The sequence below is a fragment of the Lytechinus variegatus genome, chromosome 2, assembly GCF_018143015.1.
Source record: "Lytechinus variegatus isolate NC3 chromosome 2, Lvar_3.0, whole genome shotgun sequence".
Classification (NCBI taxonomy): Eukaryota; Metazoa; Echinodermata; class Echinoidea; order Temnopleuroida; family Toxopneustidae; genus Lytechinus; species Lytechinus variegatus.
Genome location: NC_054741.1, coordinates 75,254,045 through 75,280,482, shown reverse-complemented (window position 1 = coordinate 75,280,482; position 26,438 = coordinate 75,254,045). Strand labels below are relative to the sequence as shown.

At 35.0% G+C, this 26,438-nt stretch overlaps 2 protein-coding genes across 2 annotated transcripts in view; one reads left to right on the top strand and one right to left on the bottom strand.

Annotated features, from left to right (window-relative positions):
- LOC121409029 (ubiquitin recognition factor in ER-associated degradation protein 1-like) overlaps positions 1-9,873 on the top strand; it is a 31,884-nt gene extending 22,011 nt beyond the window's left edge. Inside the window, exons 10-14 of the mRNA XM_041600814.1 lie at positions 798-866; positions 1,415-1,471; positions 1,718-1,806; positions 6,634-6,721; positions 7,348-9,873. Coding sequence (XP_041456748.1) covers positions 798-866; positions 1,415-1,471; positions 1,718-1,806; positions 6,634-6,721; positions 7,348-7,419 — 375 coding nt within the window. The 3' untranslated portion in view covers positions 7,420-9,873. The remainder of the gene's footprint in view (positions 1-797; positions 867-1,414; positions 1,472-1,717; positions 1,807-6,633; positions 6,722-7,347) is intronic.
- A 614-nt stretch (positions 9,874-10,487) lies between these two features.
- LOC121409028 (SEC14-like protein 2) lies at positions 10,488-25,768 on the bottom strand. Its single transcript, XM_041600813.1, has 12 exons — positions 25,357-25,768; positions 24,262-24,331; positions 23,218-23,261; positions 22,217-22,279; positions 21,784-21,877; positions 21,006-21,100; positions 20,456-20,554; positions 19,380-19,524; positions 12,620-12,726; positions 11,959-12,098; positions 11,257-11,408; positions 10,488-10,781 (listed from the first exon to the last, which is right to left on the bottom strand). The coding sequence occupies exons 1-12, from the start codon at positions 25,408-25,410 to the stop codon at positions 10,672-10,674; spliced, it is 1,173 nt and encodes a 390-aa protein (XP_041456747.1). The 5' UTR covers positions 25,411-25,768; the 3' UTR covers positions 10,488-10,671.
- Positions 25,769-26,438: the final 670 nt, after the last annotated feature.

The window sequence follows — 26,438 nt, the reverse complement described above, 5'->3', positions numbered from 1 at the left end:
AATGTAACGAAAGTTCGTTGACCTCTTGACATTTCCGGGCATAACTTTTTAATGGGAGGTCAAGAGTATATAGTTGTGTACACTTTTTTATTCAGTATAGCTAGACAAACAATTTGATATATGACTCAACACAATCGGGGCAATTCCAAAAATTGACCCCTATTGACCCAATTTTGACCCCTCACATGGTCAAGATGACCATTAGAAATTTGTCACCCAGTTGGAAGTTGTTCCTTATGATGTCACCAATCACATAAAAGTGAAAAATCAGACTTAGCCAATTTTTCGAAGTAGATGACATATGCTGCCTGACTACATTAAAAAGCCAAGTAATTAATCTTAGAGTTGAATTGTTACAATTATTTGCTATATGCAGTCAATCATATTTATCCACTGTACAATTAACCCACTTTGCCCTCTGATACCAGGGCCCAGTTTTGAATTTACATTAGATTTGACACTCTTGCTTTGTATGAATTTGTTTACATGGGATTAACTTGAGTTTATCATTCATTTCAATATATGTAAGACAATGGAATTTGGTTATCCAGGTTATCATGATTTTACAAGAAATATGACGCCGTCGTGAAATTCAAGGTTTTTGGCACGTCGGAATTGGCAGCTTGACACAAAGAAATGGAAGTTGGTCTCTAGGGGAAAGCTAGAATGAAGGCCTGTCGTTTGCATAGGACACCAGTTTGCAAATCTTGGGTGTTTGTGTGATCCCCCTTTGTTGCATTTTTATGTAAGTATTCTGCATGTTTGTAATATTTTTTTATTGTTTTATATCACTACAGGTTGAGTTTGCACAACCAGTTGATTATGTTGAACCTCAAATACCAAAAGCAAAGGAACACCAACAAGAGGTAAAGTTATATTTCATTATCTTTTATAAACTTGTTTACTAGTAGACCATCTACATGTACCATTGTCTATCAAGGGGAAATTAAGAATATTTTGCCAAGGCAATGCAATTCTATCACTAAGCCTTTACGCCATTGCCTAGAAGACGGATGCATTTCAAATTTCGTTTCATTATGAGTGTGAAAATTTCAATCATCCTGTTGTGTTTCCAGGGGGGTGTTTCACAAAGATTTAAGTCTGACTTAGAGTCACACTAAAATACTAAGTTGCGTTTGGTATGAAAGGCATGACCGTATTGGTCAGATTGTGTCATGAGGACGCGCACTACTGCGTGTCTATCAATAAGATCGCATGTTGCATATCATGTACATGTCGGCATTTAAGTGCGACTTAAGTTGTACTTAAATCTTTGTGAAACACCCCCCAGTACTTGAAAGTTTTCCCCTTTGTCTCTTGCATTTACCAGCTCTAGGGCCCATCTTACATTTGATTTTAGTGTGTAATGTGCATGATGTTTACAATGCCTATTCTATGTGTATATTTGAAACAGGAAATGCAAGTAGACAACACAGATTATTCACAGTACATTGATGCAAGCAAATTCAGGGTAAGTTCAAGTTTATCTCTATTTCTATATGAAAGACTATTGTAATTGTTGTTCTCGTGTCGGTAATGTAATGTGCTCACTCTACATTATTTTTAAATGTTCATTGTTGTCATGGGAATTTGAAATGAAAGCATTATTACAAGTAACAATTTAGAGAAGCATGCTTTTGCAGTCTACATTCACATCCACATGACTTCTCCTCTCTCCCCCCCCCTTCTCTCTCTCTTTCTCTTGTCCTCTGTCTAGGCATTCCAAGGAGAAGGTCACAGGTTAGATGGCAAGAAGAAGAATGTAGAATACAAACCTGTCATTCCTCCTGAAGATATCCCACAGAGGTAGGCATCTTAAATTTATCCCATTTTGAAAAAAATCTTTGAAAAATGGCTCTTATTCAAAAAGAAATTTTTCAAACTCTGGTTCAAGACCACATTTTATGACAATTAATTCACCAGTGATGCTTGATAATAGTTGTGAATGGTCCAATTGAAAAGACGTGCTTTTGTGCAAGGGCCCTAAATTCACACAATATGATGATGCGGAACTTGTATGGGTTTTTTTTTGTCTCACCTGCATAGCAGAGTGAGACTATAGGCGCCGTTTTTCCGATGGCGGCGGCGTCAACATCAAATCTTAACCTGAGGTTAAGTTTTTGAAATGACATCATAACTTAGAAAGTATATGGACCTAGTTCATGAAACTTGGCCATAAGGTTAATCAAGTATTACTGAACATCCTATTAGAGTTTCATATCACATGACCAAGGTCAAAGGTCATTTAGGGTCAATGAACTTAGACCATGTTGGAGGAATCAACATCAAAATCTTAACCTGAGGTTAAGTTTTTGAAATGTCATCATAACTTAGAAAATATATGGACCTAGTTCATGAAACTTGGACATAGTAGTGCTGCAGCCGAACCGCCGAACCGAACGGAAGTTCGCCGAACTTGGCACTTCCGAACCGGACCGAACCGAACCGAACTCAAAGGCCTGGTTCGGAAGTTCGGAAAAAAAAAGTATGTTTGTATGCAATGCGTGAATGCGATGACTACATATATTTAAGTATAAAATTAATAAAATATATATTGGTTAGTGATTGTGCACAAAGAGAATTCCACTCAATATATTTTTAAAATCCACTATGATAGCTCCCATCTTGTCTTTGATTGAACTGTTATCAACTTAAGAATATTTTATTAACATAAATATATTTTTTCTTGATAAAATGAGGGGGCATTTTGAAGCTAAACTCGGTATAAAAGTGTGGTGAAATTACGTATTGCCGTAATCGATCGTGATCGTAATCGGACCTAATCATTTTGTATTTAATAAAGAAAAAGAACCAGACATAAATTCATTCCTCGTAAATGACAAAGTATGACAGTTTCGGTCTCGTGTTTGATTAAATTTTCATCATTTTCAATTTTTTTATAAACATGAATAGGCCTGGGAGTAAACATCAATTGATCAAATGGTTCGATTGGCATGCCGCCAATCACCAATCGATTAGCAAAATTTACACTAATCGAATGTTCGGCAGATCCCGATTATGACGTTGGGATAACTCTAATACCCAAGTAATAAAAATAAAATGACAAGAAAACAATGATGACAGCTGTTTTTTACAGGTTTAAAAATTATGTTACCGAGGTAATGTTTCAAAAATTATCAATGATTGTATCACATTCACAGTTACATACCAACATGATAGCGCTCCGTAAATGTTAATCCCACCCGACCTTGCCCTCATACACAAAATAAGTCATTGTGTTCGTGCACAATAATAAGTAAACACATAACCAGCTCACTTGAGCTGATTGGACCTTCGGATAGCCAATGAAACTTTGGGAAACAAAGAAGCGGAAGGCATGTGGTTCCCTTATCAGGAAAGGTCATGACTTCAGAAATAAATTGACCCCTCCCCCATCTGTGTGTGTGTGTGCGTGTAAGGGAAAGAGAGAGGGAAGGATAGGGGGTGGGAGCCGGAGAATTTCTTTCATGTTTCAGAACAATGCAACCTTTTTTATATCCCCCTCAACCAATGAAAACTACATTCCAACACGCGCCCGCCTTCACCAGTACTTTCTCGACTAGTCTCCAAAAATAGACCCAGTTATACATGTAGGTTCAAATGATAAAAAAATCGTTATTTTGAAAGGTATTTCAAATGAAATATTTTTTTTTAATACATGTGTAGCATCGTGGGCAGTGCCACAAGTGGAGGCGGGGACATGGTGTGGGCAAGGGATGAAAATTTTCAAGTGAAATGCTCCACCTGGGCTCAGTCTCAAAGAATATACTTCATGAATGAGTTGTTTACGTCTTTGGACTCGGCGGGGCTGATTCATTTATATGAAGGGGTGTGGCACTTGGAGGGATGAATGCATAATACCAGGGTACCAGTATTAATTTAGGAAAGATTTTCATTGGAACAATAAACTGAAAGATTTAATCTCATTTCATGAAGTTTCTTTTGATATAAAAAAATCATCGAGAAGGGGGAAAAGGGCCTCATTTATGCTAAACATGTGACTTTGATGGAGATTTCTTCATGGGGGGGGGGTCACCATAAAGTAGGACAACTATTGTGACTTAAAAGACGTGATTCCCGACGAACAATCGAATCATTCAATTATTTTTCCAGGAAATAATCGAATGGTAATAATGACAATCGTCCCAGGCCTAAACATGAATATATTTTTTCCTTATAAAATGTGGGGACATTTTAAGCTTAACTCGGTTAAAAAGTGTAGTTGAATTACGTATTGCTGTAATCGGATGTACATTTAATTGAAAAGACATAAATTAATTCCTTGTGACTGACAAAGTAATGGTAAAGTATATATATTCCACCTTCTGAAATTTCCATATTAATATAAACGATAAATAAATAAGAGATGAAGGAATGAGGGTGAAAAAAACAAAAAAGATAAAAATTCAAACCAAATCAACGCATGTTCCCTGATCGATGTTCCGGAAATGGTTGGTAAGGAAAGTTGAAACTGGAAGTCCAAACAACCTGCTCTCGGTCGCTATTATACAGGTAAAATTCGTATTCCAAACTTGAAACGTTTTTCCATTGTCAATATTTTCTTAAAAGTGGTTTAATCTGGCCAATTACTGAGAATGAAATGATAAATTATCAGTTCCGTCTTAGTTCTGACGATCAACGCCGAGTGATTTCACAACACTAAAATACGTAGTACAGTCCCATGTACTCATTTTCGTGTTAGAAATATGTTTGAAGTCACGTAGCGTCGATCTTTCTGGACCAAGAATGGACTGATATTTTATCTTTTTAAAGTAATTCATTGACCAGATTTTACCACTTTTCAGAAAATAGGAACTTTCTAAAACACTCATATTCTTTGGAATGTGAATTTTACCGGTATAATAACAGTTGAGTGGAGGTTGTTTGTCTACTATTTCGACATTCCCGATCAACACTTTCCAGTTTGAGAAGCTGCGTTGGCAAGAACATCGTAATCGATCATGATCAGAGCTACATGAAATAATCGTGAAAAAAATATTCTGATTTTTGTAATTCTGTTTGTCCTGATTCTCTCGTTATCATTATTTTTTTCTTTTGATTTTTTTATTTTCATTTTAAAAATGAAAGTAGAAATGACTTATTTTTTTGTTAATTAAAACAAAAGAAAGTTCAACAATTATCTTAACTATTCTTTTTAGAAACAAAATTTATTATTAATACATGACGGATCATGCAAGAGATTACTTGTTAGTAGGCCGGCGATCTTTATTTTTTAGATGTTAAATTTAATTTGGCATTTATTGCCGAACCCCGAACCGAACCAAAGTTCGGAAAAAAATTGCCGAACCGAACCGAACCGAACCCGAACATGCCGCCTGACTTGCAGCACTAGGACATAGGTTAATCAAGTATCACTGAACATCCAGCATGAGTTTTATGTCACATGACCAAGGTCAAAGGTCATTTAGGGTCAATGAACTTTGACCGATTTGGGGGTATCTGTTGAATTCCCATCATAACTTTGAAAGTTTATGGATCTGATTCATGAAACTTGGACATAATAGTAATCAAGCATCACTGAACATTTTGTGCAAGTTTCAGGTCTCATGATTAAGGTCAAAGGTCATTTAGGGTCAATGAACTTTGGCCGAATTGGGGGTATCTGTTGAATTACCATCATAACTTTGAAAGTTTATTGGTCTAGTTCGTTAAACTTGGACATTAGAGTAATCAAGTATCACTGAACATCCTGTGCGCATTTTAGGTCACATGACCAAGGTCAAAGGTCAATGAAATTTGGCCGAATTGGGTGTATCTGTTGAATTACCATCATAACTTTGAAAGTTTATGGATCTGATTCATGATGTATCACTGAACATCTTGTGCGAGTTTCAGGTCACATGATCAAGGTCAAAGGTCATGTAAGGTCAATGAACTTTGGCCATGTTGGGGTTTTTTGTTGAATAACCATCATATCTCTGTAAGTTTATTGGTCTAGTTCATAAAAAGTGGACATAAGAGTAACCATGTATCACTGAACATCTTGTGCGAGTTAGAGTAGTTTTCAAAGTCAGCACTGCTGCTATATTGAACCGCGTGATGCAGGTGAGACGGCCAGAGGCATTCCACTTGTTTATTAGTTGCGAAGCATTTTCTTTATAGTGGTTGCAATAGTATTGTAGTATCCGTAAATAACTACTTTAAGAGATTAGAGCACTAATTTTCTCTAATACCCATGGGTGATTCATTTCTGGTACCTATTTGGTTGAACCAGAATATTTTATAAAAGGGATACTACTTTACGGACGAAAATTCCTACCTTTTTAGCATATTTTGGCCATATAGAAGTTACCTCCTTGTATACAAAAGGGCTCATTCTAATTTCTATAGATGTTTCCAACATTTAAATAGTTGTTAACGGTATCCCTGTTTGTAAGAGTGATGGTAGTGCCGATTGTCATTTATTTGGTTATTTCATGTAGCATCAGATAGTTTCTTACTTTGATTTTGTGTACAGAGGGGATTTTTCAGAGGTCTCATAATTCTCTATGAACTATCACACCAGTCACCTGCTAATGCAATAGCATGTGTAGGAATATTGATTGTTACTCTCCTCTTGCTATAATTCCACTCAAGAAAACAAATACACTGATCTCTTTATTCACTATTCAGAGGCATCCCAAACTATGATTACAAGAAAGGCACACTGACGTTCATCAGGAGAATACGACCTTCTGCCGCTAGCAATGGGGTAGGCACAGTAAGTATGCAGGGATATGATGGGGGGGGGGGTGATTTAAGATTTTAATATGATTCAGTTTTCTCAATCATCCCTAATGATAGGAACCCTGTTCTACAAAAAGGATCCACAAAATTTGGTCTTGGTTTTTGTGACTGAAGCGTAAAGCCTCCACTGGCATCATAAATGACCACACCTTGTGTGTGTGCAAAGAGAATTACTAAATAGAATATGAATGTTTTTGTTGAATTTTGTTTGTCTATTTGATTGATGTCTTCAGTACTGATTAGATAAGGGAAAAATAAATACATTTACCACAAAATATGATATTTTTGTCTGGTTTTTAGTTGATGATTATTTTTGATAAAGACAAATGTTGATCCATTCTACCTACATGGTTGACCACTTGAGTCGATGAGAACCAAATTCTTACAAAGTGAACCCCACTCAGAAACGAATATCCAAGCTTGGTCTTATACATATATAGCATTGTACATTCAGCTCTACATCCAGTAATAAATCAATACATAAAGAAAAAAAAAATCAGTCTTTTCAAACATCGTCCCTTTTTAATAATAATATTTATAGGGCACATTGTACTGGTGTTTAAAGTACAAATCCTTTTATCCTTTTTCTTTCTATTCTAGGATGAACCAGACTCATTTGAGGCTTTCAAGGGGGATGGGAAGAAGCTTCGCACAAAAACAAGAACAAAATAGAGACAAAACACCATACCATAGTTGTTTATATTTAATATTTTGCTTATGTGGTGTACTCTAAGAGTATCAGAATGAGACAAATACTGGTGTTCAGGGCCCCGTCTTACAAAGAGTTGCGATTTATCCAATCAATCACAACTATGGACAGCCAGCAACATCAACATCTATTATTCATGTTTGTTCAAAATATTTTCTAGCTATAATGTATATTCATGCATTCATCGTTTTCTTGAAAATTCAGTGTGCTTCTCTTTTGTTACAAAAGACATTGTGCAAATTTCCATAGTGGATTTCCATAGTGTTACAATTGATTGGATCGAATGTAACTCTTAGTAAGACAGGCCCCTGGTATCATGCATGTATCATACTGTAAACAAAACAATTGACCAGAGATCTGCCCCCCATAACACAAAGGTTAAGCGATTGATCGCTCATTTGAAAGAACAATTCTGATTGGTTCTTCGTCAGACTACTGAGCAAAATGCACATGCAACGATGGTTTGATTGGCCATTTCATTTTGCGATTAATCGCTAACCTTTGTTTTACAGGGCCCTTGCCCCTGTATCATAGATATGCAATTGATTGTTCAGGGTCTTCGTACAACAAGGGGAAACCTCTAGCCTTGGCTCTTTGCTTTCAAATGTCATGTAATAGAATCCTTATGTTACAATGTCATTTGAATGGTTCCTAATTCCATTGAAATAACAATTTGACCAGGCAGGCTAGAGGCAGCCCTCCTCTTTTCTTTGAATCTTTGTCGCCTTCAATTCAAAATTCACTCGTCCTTTAAAACTGCAGATTTTATGTGTCTCAAGAGCTATCTTTATATAAAGATTTCAAATATATATTTTCTGTGAGTCCAGGGGGCCGTTTCATAAAGCTGTTCGTAAGTTTAGAGTGACTTTAGAATGTAAGAAAGGTTCACCTTTTGTCCTTAAAGTCACTCTTAACTTACTAACGGCTCTATGAAATGCCCTCCGAGACAATGTAACTTAAAGGGATGCAGTTCAAATTTGCAATTGATGGTAACCTTTTATACACAGTTAACCACAGACTTAAGGTTATTCTTCAATGAACAATTGATTGTATCTTTGATGTTACAAGGCCCTACCCTGCTGATCCTTGTAGGATCAAACTTATTGTGCATCAACATTTTTTTTTATTTGGGAGTTGTTTTGTTATCACTGACCATGATTTTATTACATCATCATACATCAATGCCCTTCAATGCCCCTGAAGATGTATCATGTCATGTTCAGCCAGTGCTTGGTCTTATGACTGATTTTAAAACAGGATTTTTCATTTCAATTCCTTAAAGTATATCTGACCCTCTTTTCACAGGATCTTCCTAAAAAGATTTGTATCCACTTTCTCCACTTCATTTGAATACATAATGTTCTTCAATCACGGATTGAGTGTTCATGAGGTGAAGTGAAATGAGAAAAAGTGGCTTGTCGGGGTCAGACATACAATAGGTTGATTATTTTATAGAATTCTTTCCATTTCATTATCCATTTGAATATTAGTACCATGTTTTGTTAAAATATTATTGGAAGTGAATCAGTAAGAAACAGTCAACATATTAATCAGTAGATATAATATAACTTTACGTTTTGCTATTAAAACAAATCTTATTCTATCTGACTAAAAGGTAAAATATTGCTAACCAGCAAAAATATTTTTTATTTCTCCTCACTTATGGCTGTTTGTATAGGACTTTGTTATATTTGTCATCCATGGATTTTTTTTGTGTGTAAAGGATATATGTGGGGGGGGAAGTGGTCATATAATAATGTAAAGAAACAGACATTCTTATTTAATATCGGCTAACTCATTATGAACTCCTGCATGGGCATGGCTTATATACAGAATAATTGTTTAATTTCCTCTTTTTATTTATTTAGTTTATAGTATACTGCTTCTTTATCAATAAGTGTATATTTATTTCTACATCATGAAATTCCAGTACACTTGTAGGAGGATTCCAGGGGGGGGGGCAGTGTTTCAGCAACAATTGCTTCAATAGAAAATGTGCACATTGAGCCAAAACCTAACTTCAAACATAACCCTAAGTCTAATCTTAATTCTTAATGAAAAATCTTTATAGGAATTGATTCATGTCCAATCACATGTATTTTTCATAACCCTGTTGTTATGTCAAGCCAATATTTCTGTAATGCACAAGATATTGTCTCTGATCTCCAGTCATAAGGACTGCATGGTCAGCCACCCCTCCCCCTTTCAAAACTTTTCCAGAGCCCCTGTGATGATAAAGATAAGATAATCCATTCTTATTACAATTAGTATTGTCAAATTAACAATATGAGTGCAATGGAATAATAAGAATTAACAGAAGATCTTAACATCTTAATCTTTAAAGCAGTATACTAAACCCATATTCTCAGAAGATTTATAAACTGCAGATGATTCATGCCATATTAATGCTGTTGTTTTGTAGAATACATGTAAATGTTAATGATAATTATATATGAAAATAGAATTAATGACCATGGAATTGTGTGTTTCTTTCATGTTCATTTCATGAGCAATGTGATATGGCAGCTAGGATGTGACATTTAATGTAAAATGAGTGTTTTTCACAAAAGATACTTATAGCTGTAGAAAATCAATATATGTATCACAGATTGATGATCACAGAAATGATTATAAAAGATAAATATTGGAGATTTATTGAACAGTTTAGCCAGAAAGAGGGACAGGTCATCTTTAAAAGATATGGAATGAGAATGAGAAAGTTATAATGAGATATAAATGGACAATCAGTGGTGAAATAGAGGGATAAGAGAGGATATAAGAGAGAGTGGGTGTTGGGTCGACTTTAAAAGATATCGAATGAGACTGAGAAAATTACATGAGATATAAACGGTACTAAAAGTGGTGAATTTTTTTTAAAAAGGAGAGAGGGGCAGGGTAGTCTTTAAAAGAAATGGAATAAGAATGAGAGGCAAGCAGGTACTAAAAGTGGTGAAATAACGGATGAGAGAGGGTGTTGTTTTAAAAGGCAATGTGTTCATACATTTATCATCCCATTTTCTTGAACTTTTTTTTTAGATCTTACAGAATATTCATATCCTTGCAACTTGGCGATGTTTCATAAAAGTTATTTAGTAGCAAAATGGTAAAAAGGGTTTAAATAATGCCCTTGACCAATAATGACAATTTGAAATTTCAGTAGCTTATAATGGGTTTCATTCATTTTAGAAGCAAATAAAATGAATCTTTTAACGATATCACTGTTCCGATTCGATATCCGTGACGTCACTAGGTTCCAGGAGCTCCAACCAATAGGAAAGCTTCTTGGACTGGATCCAGCTGTGACGATTGTCAAATGTGACGATATCTTTTAGGAGAGAGAAAGAATCATATAAACGGGTATAAATAAAGCTGTTTCCCAGACTATTGATGGTGGTGGTGGTAATACTGGTGGGTATGATGATGATGATGGTGATGTTGTTGATTGTGATGATGATGATGACGGTATGATAATGATGATGATACTGAAGTTGGAGGTGGTATTGGTGAGGGGGTGTAATGACGGTGATGTTTATAATGATGACAGGACAATGATGCCACCAATGATGGTGGTGGTGGCAGTGGCGGTGGTGAATGTGATGACGGTGGTGGTGGTGGGGATAGAATAGAATGTATGAAAATTCAGGCATAGCCGACTTTGATTTAATTTCCATATAAAAAATTACAAACAATTTGAAATAAGTTTGCGTAAAGGAAATCATTTACTGGTCTTTAAATGGTTGATATATGGGAAAAAGTTGCTCGGTCGAAAACAATTACATAATAGACAAAAGTCTACTTACATTTTCCTGGCTCGGTTATCAAGACTTCACCGTTTTCTGGCACCATGTGACTGTTGTATTTCTCCAGTTTCAAAATGGCAGTCTTTTTACCATTCGCATCTGCTCGATCAAAGCCAAACTTGATGTCATTGCAGTCTGTCTGAAACTCATACCTCAGATATTCACATACAAAAAAAAAACTAATAACGTTGATACGAAATTAACACTAAAAGTTACTTGTTACAAATGTTGTTTTCTTATGAGGATAGACTGGAATATTATAAATATTCAAAAGCAAACAACTCAACAGAGAACATTTAAACAGGAGGAAATATGTAAATCGGGAAATCGTATTGGATATGATAATAAAACTCAGAAATTGATATATACACTTGGTTTTCGAACTAAACACTCTTTATGTTTTTTTTTCCTTTTTTCCTGCTTTTAACAGATTTTATATTTATAAATATATCCAAGAAAATTTTAAAAATACAAATACTGTAGGCCTATATATTTATATATATCACAACGCACTGTCGGACTTAGCCACATAAACTTTAAATGGCCAAACGGTAAATATTTGGTCTCAAGATGATGACATCGATTATAGGATGTACTTACGGAATAATATCTTTCCCACAATTGAAATTTAGAAGTAGAAAATTGTTAACTAAAATGGTTAGTTAGGCCCCAGCAAAGTTCAATACAAAATTAGATTCCTACCTTAAGACACTGTTAGGTTTGTTAACCTGATACTCGAAGGTAACTACCCCTGCCCTGGATACTTGATGGGTAGCCCAGGTGTGGGGCGGCTCACGGTCTTTCTGGTAGAAGGAGGTGGGGATTGTACCTCCAATTTTGATCTACAAGGGTGAAGTAAAGAAAAAAGAGCTTTTATTTTTGCAAGAATAAGAATATAGAAATCTTTTGAAGATATAGGTTCCTTAATTGACTTAATATGAATGGATAAACTCTGGTTCAATCACACACACTTCACATACTAAAGAAGTGGGTGTAAAATGGTTAAGGACTCTTACCATGTGTGGCCAAGAAAGAGTATGCATTGTTAGTGCATAGCACTTTTTTCTATTAGGAAAAAAATGCCTGCCAAGCACAACTGGTATTATATATATTTACAGAGGCACTTTATACCATATAGGATAATTACTGCATTTTTAATTGTTAAATCATATGCGCCAGGGCTAAATTCAAGAAAGTGAGTGTATTTTGTAACTTGCCGCTGACATGGCTGAGGTTTAATCACTGGTGGTTTACATCACTGGTGTACAGATGGGCATTTTAAAAGGGCTAATACGCGGTGACTAGCCCCCTTAGAAAATTTGATCCATTACGCCACTGCTTTACAAAAGAAAAATCTTATTACCAATGAAGTACACATCTCATTTCCATCAGGGTCCGTCTTAGTTCCACCCCAGTAAACTGGTAGCTGATCAGCGTCGATGTGCTTCAATAATACCTCCTTCCAATTACCTGAGAGTTTTAGATCAATTTAAAATTTACAATACAAAATATTAATTTACAATTAATATTTTCCAACAAGTCTTAGTTCTATAATCGTCATATCTTTTCTACACAAGGAGTAAATTACAAATGTCAAAGGTATAAGATAATCTTCTGTAATTTTCTTTGAATGGGCTGAAAGCTATATACAGCCGACTGATGTGCATGTATGCAAAAATAAACTAGTACTAAAAGTACTAGTTTGGAGTACTACTTGGAGCGTTGTGGCCCAGTGGATTAGTCTTCGGACTTTGAAACAGAGGGTCGTGGGCTCGAATCCCAGCCATGGCGTAATTTCCTTCAGCAAGAAACTGATCCACAATGTGCTGCACTCAACCCAGGTGAGGTAAATGGGTACCGGTAGGAAGTAATTCCTTTAGAAGCTGTGTGCGCTATGAACGCCTAGCTTAGCAGGGTAATATAGGAGCACCTTGAGCACCTAACAAGGTGGATATGTGCGCAATATAAATATCCTATATTATTATTATTAAAAGTCTGGTATACTGCAGTGGATATACCCACTGACTAGGATTATTAGTCCGGCAGCCCAGGAGGTTTATTCAACCGAAAGCCGGACAAGCAAATGACCCCATAGCTGGATGGCATGGACCTTGAAGTTTACAAAAATGCATTGCTGCCGGGTTCTATGCGTGGTCTTCCCTCCGAAATGACGTAATATATGACGTCACTACAAAATGGCCCTATTTCACCATTTTTCAGACATTGTACACATAGCATGAAGTCAAGGGAGAATATCTCAGCCAAATCATGCTTGTTTTGTATGAAACTTTCACAATGTATTGTTCGAGTAGTGCACAAGAGATATACAAAATTTCACGAACAGAAATTATTGTTTACATATGCAAATTACGTAATGAAATTTGCATATCATTAGTTTTGGAGATTTCTCGCATAAAAAATAGTCAAAAATCGATTTAGAAATTTATTTTCTTTTGCAGTGTACTTTATTTGATATTTTTTCTCTCAAGCATAATATCATTGTCTTCATCTATATCTCTACTTTAAGAAAATATATAACAGTAATTGAAAAAGACATTATAGACTGTGATTTCAGCCCCCTTTCCAATATGGTACGCACGTAGAAATCGTGCGTTTTTGGCCTATTTTCGTCATATGGCTGAGGTGTGCGAACGATATGCCTACTTTATTGATGTTTCCTGCATTTTGCATGATATTAAATCTTCCAAACAACATATTTTCTTCTTCATTATGTCTCTGGTGATCAATCAATGATTTCAGCAAAAATTGATTGCCCACTGGGCAGTCTATAGGCTACGTTTTCAGCCTAGTTTTCAACAACGAACCTATACCATGTAAGACTGCATCGTAGTCGAGTCGGATAAGGGGGTTTCTATGTACCATCAAAACATTTTTCACTCAATGTTTTGGTATTTGCCTAAAGTGTCTAGTTAATGAATCTTGATGTTCCCTTCCCAAAATCGTGTCCAACGGAGTTCAAAATTGATATCTTTGGCGGCCCTCTTGGACATTTTTAATGAAAATCAATTATTTTCATATTTTATTGCACAAAGTCTGACAATGGGATATTTTAAATCAATACGCATTTGACTAGGATTTGTATAGTAGAAATCGGTTGAAATTTTTTTCTGAATAGTCCGGTTAATATATTAAAAAAAGAATTCATCAAAAATGTTGAACCAAAATGTTCATGTGCATTGACATCTATTTGTTTCATCTTGCATCCGATCGCCTTTGTTGATGTGCCTAACATGCAGAAAATAACGTACTTCGCGATCGATAGAAAGGTATGTATTACTTGTATCATGTGTATGAGGGTTAAAGGCATTTTCTACACAAAGCAATTTTTATGATAATTAAATCTCTTGAAAAAGATAGAAGTTCGAGGCATTGCTTTGCATTTTCATTTTGCATGCAATTACTCTCGGGCACCTTAAAGCATAGTCCCACAAGAACCAGTAAAATGTTACACACAGTACCATATCATTATCCATAGCTTGACTATTATGATATCGTGCTTTTCGGAGCCCCCAATGTGGTAACATTTTGTTTTGAGTATGTAATTTTTTCCTTTAAATCACTTTTCTCTATCAGCTACATATAAAGAAATTGGGGCATAGCAAAGCCTAACCCTCAGGGGGCTGCCAAAGTCACCCAATCTTTTTTTCGTATCTTGCCAGTTTCTCGGAAAATTAGTCATTTTGAGGCAAACAGTGTTTCTGCCTTGCGGTAAAGCCCTTGTTTTTGTTTTGTAACCACATAAAGATGACAAAGTAGGATCTTCTTTATCAGTTACATATGTCTATTTTCATTCTTTATTGTAAAAAATGCAATGTTTGAGCCCCCATTCAGACAAAAGGGCATTTCTGCTATTTAGTAAAGCTAGCATTGATTTTGGAAACCACTTTGAAATAAAAGAAGAGGCATTTTTTTCTATCAGCTACATGTAAAAAAAGTGCGGTACATCGACTGCCACCTTCTTCAGAGGCTCCAAGATTGGCAGATTTTCCCCATATTGGAAAAAATATGGAAAAGGGGTGGGTGACTTTCGGAACCCCCGGAGGGGATAGACTTTGCTGTGCAACCACTTATTAGCAGCAGATTGAAGAAAGTCTACTCCTTTAATTCCATGTAGTTTCAAAAGAATGAAACTGGCTTCACCATACAGCAGAAACGCTTTTTGCCTGAATGGAGCTCGAAAATAGCACATTTTCCCATAAACAGGTAAAGTATGGAAAAAGGGTAGGTGGGGTATGTTCCAATATGCCAACACCTCTTTATATGCAGCAGATAGAGGAAACTCTACTCTTTCGTCTCCATATAGTTTAAAAGCAATAAGAGTAGTTTTACTACATAGCAGAAACACCATTTGCCTCAATGGGGGCTCAAAAATAGCATATTTTCCCCTAAATAGTTAAAATATGAAATAGGGTATTTGAATTTGGCGACCACCCAAGGGGGGTATGTCCCAATATGCCAACACCTCTTTATATGTAGCAGATAGAGGAAACTCTACTCTTTCGTCTCCATATAGTTTAAAAGCAATAAGAGTAGTTTTACCACATAGCAGAAACACCTTTGCCTCAATGGGGGCTCGAAAATAGCATATTTTCCCATAAATAATTAGAATATGAAATAGGGTAGTTGAATTTGGCGACCACCCAAGGGGGGTATGTTCCAATATGCCAACACCTCTTTATATGTAGCAGATAGAAGAAACTCAACTCTTTCGTCTCCATATAGTTTAAAAGCAATAAGAGTAGTTTTACTACATAGCAGAAACACCTTTTGCCTCAATGGGGGCTCGAAAATAGCATATTTTCCCATGATTTTGCAAATAACGTAAAAGGGGCGGGTAACTTTGGCAGTTCCCAAAGGGGGTAGGCTTTATGGTACCAGTACCTCTTTATATGTAGCAGATAGAGGAAACTCTACTCTTTCGTCTCCATATAGTTTAAAAGCAATAAAAGTAGTTTTACTACATAGCAGAAACACCTTTGCCTCAATGGGGGCTCGAAAATAGCATATTTTCCCATAAATAATTAGAATATGAAATAGGGTAGTTGAATTTGGCGACCACCCAAGGGAGGTATGTTCCAATATGCCAACACCTCTTTATATGTAGCAGATAGAAGAAACTCAACTCTTTCGTCTCCATATAGTTTAAAAGCAATAAGAGTAGTTTGACTACATAGCAGAAACACCTTTTGCCTCAATGGGGGCTCGAAAATAGCACATTTTCCCATGAATTTGCAAATTACGTAAAAGGGGCGGGTAACTTTGGCAGTTCCCAAAGGTAGTAGGCTTTACTGTACCAGCACTTCTTTATATATAGCAGATAGAAGAAAATCTACTCTTTCGTCTCAATATAGTTTGAAAAAAAATAAAGGTGGCCTTACTACATAGCAGAAACACTTTTGCCTCAATGGGGGCTCGAAAATTGCATATTTTCCCATAAATATGTAAAATATGGAAAAAGGGTAAGTGATTTCGGAGACCCCCTAAGGGGGTATGTTCCAATATGCCAACACCTCTTTATATGTAGCAGATAGAAGAAACTCTACTCTTTCGTCTCCATATAGTTTGAAAATAATAAACGTGGTTTTACTAAATAGCAGAAGCACTTTTTGCCCAAATGGGGGCTCGAAAATAGCATATTTTCCCATTAATGGGCAAAATACGTATAATTATCGGGTAACTTTAGCAGTCCTCAGTCAGAAGGGGTAGGCTTTGCTGTAACAGCACACCTTTTTTGTAGCAGATAGAGAAAACTCTACTCTTGTCTCCACATAGTTTAAAAACAATGAAAGTGGCCGTACTACATAGCAGCAACACTTTTTGCCTCAATGGGGGCTTGTAAAAGCATATTTTCCCACAAATAGGTAAAATATGAAAAAGGGTGGGTGATTTCGACGCTCCCTGAAGGGGGTATGCTTCAGTATGCTAGTAGCAGATAGAGGAAACTCTACCCTTCTTATCTCCATGTAGTTTAAAAAGGATGAAAGTGGCTTTATTCCATATCAGAAACGTTTTTTGCCTAAATATGGGCTCCAAAGTGGCATATTTTCCAATAAATGGGTAATAATGGTATTTGCCCTTTAACTAAGCAAATAAAGTCATAAATATTGTCATGAAGCGTTACAGTATTATCGGTATATTATATCCTCTTTCGTGTCGAATGCTGATATTTTGAAATAGTTGTTGATGTTAATGATTGAACAGATAGATATCAATGCACATGCACATTTTTGACCAAAATCATGCCCATTTCGGGATAAATTTTATTTCAAAATATATCATCAGAAAACGAATTAAATCGATTTCTACTATCCCACTCATAGAGAAATGCGTATTGATTAAAAGATTGTCCCATTGTCAGACTCTGTGCAATAAAATATGAAAATAATTGATTTTCATTTTTAAAAAGTCAAAGAGGGCCGCCAAAGATATCAATTTTGAACCCCGTTGGACACGATTTTGGGAAGGGAACATCAAGATTCATTAACGAGACAGTTTAGACAAATACCAAAACGTTGATTGAAAAATTTAGTGAAAAATATTATGATGGTACACAGGAACCTCTTATCCGACTCAACTACAACGATGCAGTGTTACATTGTATAGGTTCGTTGTTGAAAACTAGGCTAAAAACGTAGCCTATAGACTGCCCAGTGGGCAATCAATTTTTGCTGAAATCATTGATTGTTCACCAGAGACATAATGAAGAAGAAAATATGTTGTTTGGAAGATTTAATATCATGCAAAATGCAGGAAACATCAAGAAAGTAGGCATATCGTTCGCACACCTCAGCCATATGGTGAAAATAGGCCAAAAACGCACGATTTCTACGAGCGCACCATATTGAAAAGGGGGCTGAAATCACAGTCTATAATGTCTTTTTCAATTACTGTTATATATTTTCTTAAAGTAGAGATATAGATGAAGACAATGATATTATGCTTGAGAGAAAAAATATCAAATAAAGTACACTGCAAAAGAAAATAAATTTCTAAATCGATTTTTGACAATTTTTTATGCGAGAAATCTCCAAAACTAATGATATGCAAATTTCATTACGTAATTTGCATATGTAAACAATAATTTCTGTTCGTGAAATTTTGTATATCTCTTGTGCACTACTCGAACAATACATTGTGAAAGTTTCATACAAAACAAACATGATTTGGCTGAGATATTCTCCCTTGACTTCATGCTATGTGTACAATGTCTGAAAAATGGTGAAATAGGGCCATTTTGTAGTGACGTCATATATTACGTCATTTCGGAGGGAAGACCACGCATAGAACCCGGCAGCAATGCATTTTTGTAAACTTCAAGGTCCATGCCATCCAGCTATGGGGTCATTTGCTTGTCCGGCTTTCGGTTGAATAAACCTCCTGGGCTGCCGGACTATATACCAGTCGGGGCTGGGACATTTTCCCAAAAAAATTCTGTGAAAATAACAAAACGGCCATTATTCCCATCACCTCCAATCCCAACCCTTCACTATGAGGAGGGGTGCTATCTTGTTTACACACCTTTTCTATAGTCTTTTTCCATATTCTTTTTTTCCTGGGTGGGGGACTGGAACTGCTACTTGTCTGGTATGTATGCTGGTTACTTTTAATCATCATTGATGTCATTATTGATATTATAATTTCTAATTTTTATCATCAATAACATCGACATTATATCATGATCAACATTCACATCATTATCACTATACTGATGATTGTAACGAGCATACTCGTCACTTATCATCATCATCGTCGTCATCATCATCATCATCACCCTCACCACGATAATCCTTAATCTTCATCATTGTCTATTTTATCATATTTCCCCACCATAACCACCCAACCACCGCAATAAATATCCACATCACAACCTTCACCTCCGTCCAGAATTCACATAGGTGGACTAAAGTTATACCGGGGTATTATAGTTAAACCAAGGCTAAACTTCACCCCGGTATAACTTTAGTCCACCTTTGTGAATTCGGGCACTCATGCCTATATCAATCATTAGGACCACCGCGTCTTGATTTTATCATTGTTATATGTTTCATTGTCAAGATGATTGCCATATATCTACCATTACCACACAGATGACTTAACCTTACTTCCTAATACGTGTAGTTTTCTCCGTGTATCTTCCTGTAAGAATGGTTTAAAGATGGTGTAGGCCACTGGAAACACCATCGGAGCACGGATGACAAACAAGCGGTGGATAAGCTCGGGATAATGCTGTTCAGCTAATTCAGCCATCTATGAATTATTTCAGAATTATCATTATGGATCAGAGCTTTTTCCTAGAATGTTACCATGAATGATAATAAAATATATCACTGCGTCATGACCTTTTGTGAATTTGTGAGGAACACTTGAAAACTCTGCAGTCCGTTTCAAAAACCTTACGCTCATAACGAATATAAAAACTTGCCATCTATGCAACTACCATGCAAACCTTTGTATTTATTGACTGTTAAGCTACGTGGACACCTCCATTCTTCTTATGATATATAATTGTATTGATTTAATTATATTTAATGATATTGATTATATTGATTTAAACTTGACATGTATGTTAATTTATATTCAAATCACTTATCGAATATGATTATCTATTTTTCAATATTGAATTTTGTTCATGCTTTTATTTAAATTGAATCAATCTATCTTGTATTATGTTGAAGAATGAAAAATAAATTGAATTGAATTGAATTGTTACTATATGAAAGTTGCGAGCGGTGAAAGTTGCCTCTACTTTGTAAAGGTGTTTTTATTCTATTCATGATGTCTCTATTCTTATCTATTATCTACTGCTATACCAATTTCGATGATTTCGGGATATGAATCTATAATATATATTTGCACTTACTTTATTATATATTTCATCATTATGAATTTGACTTGATTCTAGTTAGAATTTATAAACAAGCCCCCCGTTCTGTTTTATATAGTTTTTAGTCAAAGTTACTTTAGTTCGCATTAGTTCTCATTATTTATACCTTCTAATTCTTATGCATTACTCCGATTGATACTGTACTTTAAATTTCACTATTGTCACTTTGATTTTGCTGTGCTTTATGAACATAAAATAAATAAATCTAAATCTAAATTACACTGAATTGAATCTGCATGAAAAATCAGAACATCTTTAAATCGTAAATCACAGTAAAGAAATTATGTAATTTACCTTGATAAAGATATCTATACCAGGTTTCCATAGATGATGTACACCAAGATTCTCCATGTCAAAGATCATTAAAGATCCTTCAGTATGCTTTTGCCCTCTCTGACAAAGTCAAAATACAATAAATATAGGTGATTCCAATAAGGCATGAATATGAATTTTTTTCAAAGCTCATACCTGGCATTTTGTGTTATTTTGCGGAAGAAACGAGGAGATATTAAAAGAAAAATGATTAGTAGTTTGAATTTGAAAACGGACGTAATACAAAACCAGTCAATGAGGAGGGGAGGGGAGGAGGGGAGGGGGGGGAAAGGGGGAGCGTGATGATGATAATGACAATGATAAAAATTGCGATGCTATATATGGGGGTAGTAATGGAATCAACTGGTGCCTGCCAAAATATTCAACTCTTAGAAAAGCATAATAACATAAAACAATTATGTCCGCTGAAATCTATATAAAATATGTTGATATCGACTTTCATCGAAACCTCTCATCTTCTTGAAATTGGAGACCAATATTGTTTTCAAAACACTTATATTTTTTTAAGTACCTGTTCGGATAATTTCTTGTGACAGTCAATCATTTCCTCGAGTGAGTGTGCATAGGTCTTGAGGATATCACTGGTCTTGGCTGAATACAATACACCTACAAAATAAAACTTCAGTACATTATGGTAAATCTGATAGATCCACATCAGGTACTCGAAGAAGTGTGATTCAGATGATATTTTTTGGCTTCTCTAAATACAGACCAACTAAACATTTACATATTAAAAAAATCGTAGAAAACTAATTGCGTCTTATCAGATTCACGACAAAACAGGAATATCACTAATTTTCGACTATCATCTGAATACAGCATTAATAATAATTGGTTGTGTTCATTGCACGAGTCAGTCATTTTCATCGTTATGTATTCAAACTTTTAGTTCTCTATCACTGGATAAGAATATTACAGTGAGTAATAATGAACATATTTTTTATAGTATATAATTATGTTCTATACTTAGACCATAATTTCCCTAAACACTAAGAAATATGAGCAAATTGCATGTTCGATGAAGTTTATTTCATTACCGGGTCTACCATTTAAATATGAATACATACCTATATTAGACAAACTAATATATGTATATATTTAGCATGGTGAAAGTTGATTTCCCACACCGTAAAAAATGATGTGCTAATTTAGTACTTAAAGTGCTTTTATAGTGACTGCACTACGAGTGCTGATTTTCTAGTTTAAATTTTATAGAAAATCAGCACTCGTAGTGCAGTTTACAAGCACTGTAAGTGCTAAATTAGCACTTCATTTTTTACAGTGCGTACCTTTTGGATCAAAGTTGCCCATGGGTGATATATAAACAGCATGGCCTTCTTTATCCAAGCCAGATACACCACCACACCAATACTTTTTCAAAGCCTAGAAATGAGAGAGAATGACAGCGATCTCGATGAAAAACATTTTCTAAAATTGTGACAGATTTTATCTTCCAAAATATAATTTTATATTTTAGGCCCTACCAATTTCTCTGTCATGTCCCTTTTTACTTTACCTTTTTCTTCTTCTCTCGTTCATAAAGCTGTTTGGGGCAGTAGTACTGACATATTATCACCCTCCTCCAGTTCACATCTGTTCGCCATGCAGGGCTTAGACTGATAAATAATATTGTTGATTATTCATAACAATTTGTGTGAAATCGTCTGTTACAAGCTCAATTACTAGACGTTTAGATTTCAGAAATACATCTAGTATATTTACCTCTGGGACCTGGTATGTTTCTAGAATAGTGCTGACGTTGTTCTCCTTTCTCCATTTGACATCCTAAATTAAATCATGTAAAAATACATCAGGTTTGTTATAGCTAATTAAAAAAGATAAAAACTCAAACTAATGAATTCCCACATTTACGATGACCATTCAACCAAAACCCTTTAAGAATGGTGGAGATGTTATTCAAATGCCATGTTTGTTATTGTTTACAAACTTGGCTCAAGGTTCATTCTTCTTTTCAATACGTCAAGATGATTCGAATTTAGGTTTTTCATCTATTAAATATAAACTTAGTCATTATTTCATTTTCATTTCAAATATATTTATATTCTTTGTGGTAATTGATTTCATATGAATTCTTTTCACTACGTCAAGATAATTGGAATTCAAAATTAAGTTTTTTCATTTATTCAATATAAACTTAGTCATTATTCATTTTCATTTCAAATATATTAATATTCTTTATGGTAATTGATTTCATGTGAATTCTTGTTAACAAAAATGAAGAAATTTTGTAAAATGGAGAAAAATAACTGTTTGTTTGAAATGAAATTATATTAGTCATTATACATGACAGAGTTAACATTTTTTTACACTTGATACCAACGAAACAAGTAAATAAACACGGATTATTATTTAGTTTAAAAACAGTTAAATTCCTAAATGACTATATTTATTCCAATTATCTTACAGTCACACCAACGAGACGTGACCCCAAATTGACCAATGGTATGTCATTAGACACATAACTTAATAGTTGGGGCCCGTTGCAGAAAGAGTTGCAATCAATCGCGCAACTCTAAAAATCACGCGCAACTTGATCTTCAACCAATCAACAGCGCGCATTTGGGACTTGCGACTAATTTTTTGGCTTGCGTTTAAACGCAACTCTTTCTGCAACGGGCCCCAGTGTACGGTTGGTTTCGTTTGTGAGACTACGACATCATGTTACATGTATAAACCATTAGTTTAAATTTCGTTTAACTTACGTTTCTGAACATCAACTCTGCTCTACCAATGTCAAATTTCCTAGCTAAAGAAATAAATGAATAAAAGTGATTATCGGATATTATTATGAAAAAAATATTGTTAATTGCGCATTATTCATAATAGTCTGTTATGTTGTTATTGTTCTTTATGATAATCTTTAGATGCTAAATTCTGTAGATGCTATTTTTTTCAAGGGCACAGACAGTGTTATGGTTCGATGGTAATGTCTGCAACCATTTGGGGGCTGACTTTTCAGTCAAATATGACGATTTAAGCCTTATTTGTCCCTTAATTTAGTATACCTGATTATTTTACAATACCATAGAACTGGTATAGGATTTGAAACATATCGATGCCTTATTATGTATGTGATTATCATTGGGGTATTATCAGACCCACTTATAATTATTCTCATATATTTCATTGAATGCAATGCTTATAAAATAAACGGATAAATCAGTTGGTATTATTTCATAAAAAAACACACATATATTCTATTTAAAGGAAATACTGCCAGCGTTCTTAGAACGTGCAAAAAATTGATAATGATTGTAACACATTAATTTTTATTTAAGTGATGTTATCATGGCAAGTCTGCTTTTTAGAATGACACAAATTGCCATGACGACATGTGTTTTGAGAAGATAACTTGGCACTATATCCTATGTCACATAACGGCATGAATGTATTGTGTGCTGTCAGCTTGCCAAGATGTTCTTCCCATGATTGAAGTTGATAAGTTCAGGGACAGCGAAAAGGAAAGGGCTGTCATCCCATAAGTGATATTCAAGAGAGAGAGGGGGGGGGGGGAGGGAGAAGGGGGTAAACTGGTGTTACTATTCCTTTGTTTTCATATAAGAATAAATCAAACACATCTTTAGGGTCATCCCCTCCCCCATCGGATTAAAATCAGTGCTACTCTTGGATAATAAGTTGATATTCTCTTGATGCCGTAGACTTGACAATCAAGACGAAATGTCCCGTAATGTATTCTTCTATAGTTTATGCTATGATTATAATCATACCAGAAATGATCAACTCACCACGCAAGAAACGGAGAAATACTGCATCATCATGCTCTGGTCCAGAGATGTCCGAAACATTTTCCTTTAACTGTTGCAATCACAAAGATGTTTTTAATCAATTTATTGTTTCCATGCCTTTCATGGTTTGTTCGAAACTCGTAACGATTAATATTTGTTTTTACTAAAAATATTCATAACGTAACTATATAATTTTGATTCATGTTTACGTGACTCTTGGGCATGTTTCATTATTCCAATTTTCATTTTCGTACTTGCACTGCATGAAACAATGATTTCGAGGATATGAGGGGGGTTAAAACAATTTTAATGAAAATGTGCGAGAGGGCGAAGCAAGCAAGGCATCCCCTCCCCGACAAAATAGATTTATAAAAGGGGAAAATGTGCAGTGTTTATACTTAGAAGTTAATGCTGTCAGATTTGCAATAAAATTCAATGATCATTATACAGTTAAGAAGTTCAATAAATCCAAGAATTAATCATTCATTATAGCAAAACTGTTGAGGTATCTATTCTTTACTTTAGATGTGGAGAAAATTTTAATAATAGGCCAATCCAATTATTTCCGTCGGCCTATGTCCACATCCGTATCTGTTAAGTTTGTTTATATTTTGAACGTTGCGTATACATAATGTGGTGCCCTATTGTGTTAAATAACAAACTTAATTGTCTTCATGACACTTGATGAACATTAATCATAACGGATCAGATCGATGCACTTGATAAGTATTTTTGCAATAGACACACAGCATGTATGTACAGTTGGTCTTAATACTCTTTACGAGTATGAAAATTAGATTCCTTGACGGAAAATACCAATTCACTGGCGTACTAAATTAGACAGATTAAAAAAAACATAATTATATACATCTACAATTGCCAATGAATATTCACTCTATCTAACTTATTGACGAGCCTCAGCTCAGAACTTAACTATAACAGTTCGTGGTATTAAAAAGTCCGACATAGTTTTTGTGTCATTGTTTGCTTGTACGTTTTACCTGCCAGTCGTATTGTTAATGAAGTGCATTTATTATCTTTATGGTAATTATGAAATAGAAAAATGATGATACAAGTAGAAGAAACATTACATACCTTTTCTAGTTTAGCCTTCTGCCTTTCAGAAAGGTCACCTGGGAAACCGCTCATCTTAAGTTGGATTACACAGTGCTCAGTGTGCTAATCAAGAAGCAACCGAAGATCATGCGCAGTGAATGTGCGACATATTTCTTAGTTCAATGAACTTGCTGACTTAATTCACAAAGTCTTAACCCACAATTAAATCATGAAAGAAATATAAAATGAATTCATGATCGACATGTAAGATTATAATAATAGACAAACCTATGGACCTGTAAGGAAACTAATGTCTGAAGATATCAAACACTCCACTCATTACTCCACTTCAATGCTTCTTCTTAACGAGCAACATGGAATAGAGCTTTACACAAAATTTTAGTGTTTCCCAATCAGACATTAAACTCCACTTCCAATACTAGTATCATGCAAGAGCTTGTTGATTTACTTATTATGTCGAATGTAATCTTGTCGGTAAAGCTCAGATGTTTGTCTCTAGGTCTAGAGCGATTTTGATATGTGCTTCTGTGGCGAAATGAGCCACAAACTTTGTTCTGGGAGCTGACGGCGCTCGATTTCTGAGGGGGTGCGAATGGACAAAGCGAGTGATCACCAGAATCGATAATTTGAATTAAATGTGCCAAACCATGAGTTGGCAATATGTCCCTATTCTAAACTCAACCATGAACTAAAACTATGTTCTAGCTCTAAAGTGTCTTACAGGAAGTCAAGTGTTTGTACATTGCCAGACTATTAAAAAAAATTAGAGTTGATTACGCTTATAATTTATATTTTGTATTATGTTTGATTTGATTTATTGTTTTCTTCTACATTTATAACATCCGTACAAAAAAATACCTTTTTTTTCATTACATTGTTTAAATTTAGGTAAACAGGGCCCTGTTTAAAAAAAAGGACAGTTTCTCAACATGCTCTTTAATAAATAAATGAAATAAAACTCAAATGTAAAACATTATGTCATGTTGGCTCTCCATGAATTAAATCATATTTTGAGGCTATGGTCCAAGTTCCGAATACAGGCATATAAGTACAATTTTATCTCCTAAAAGGACATGTCATCAGTCTATACCAGAAAGAAA

Bases quoted from the DNA above. Each gene is read 5' to 3' on its own strand.
- LOC121409028 (XM_041600813.1), bottom strand. From the start codon at position 25,410: ATGAGCGGTTTCCCAGGTGACCTTTCTGAAAGGCAGAAGGCTAAACTA. The intron at 21,878-22,216 runs GTAAATATACTA...TCTCATTTCTAG, and splicing joins AAACATACCAGGTCCCAGAG to GCTTTGAAAAAGTATTGGTG. The intron at 10,782-11,256 runs GTAAGTAGACTT...CTCTCCTAAAAG, and splicing joins GATAACCGAGCCAGGAAAAT to ATATCGTCACATTTGACAAT.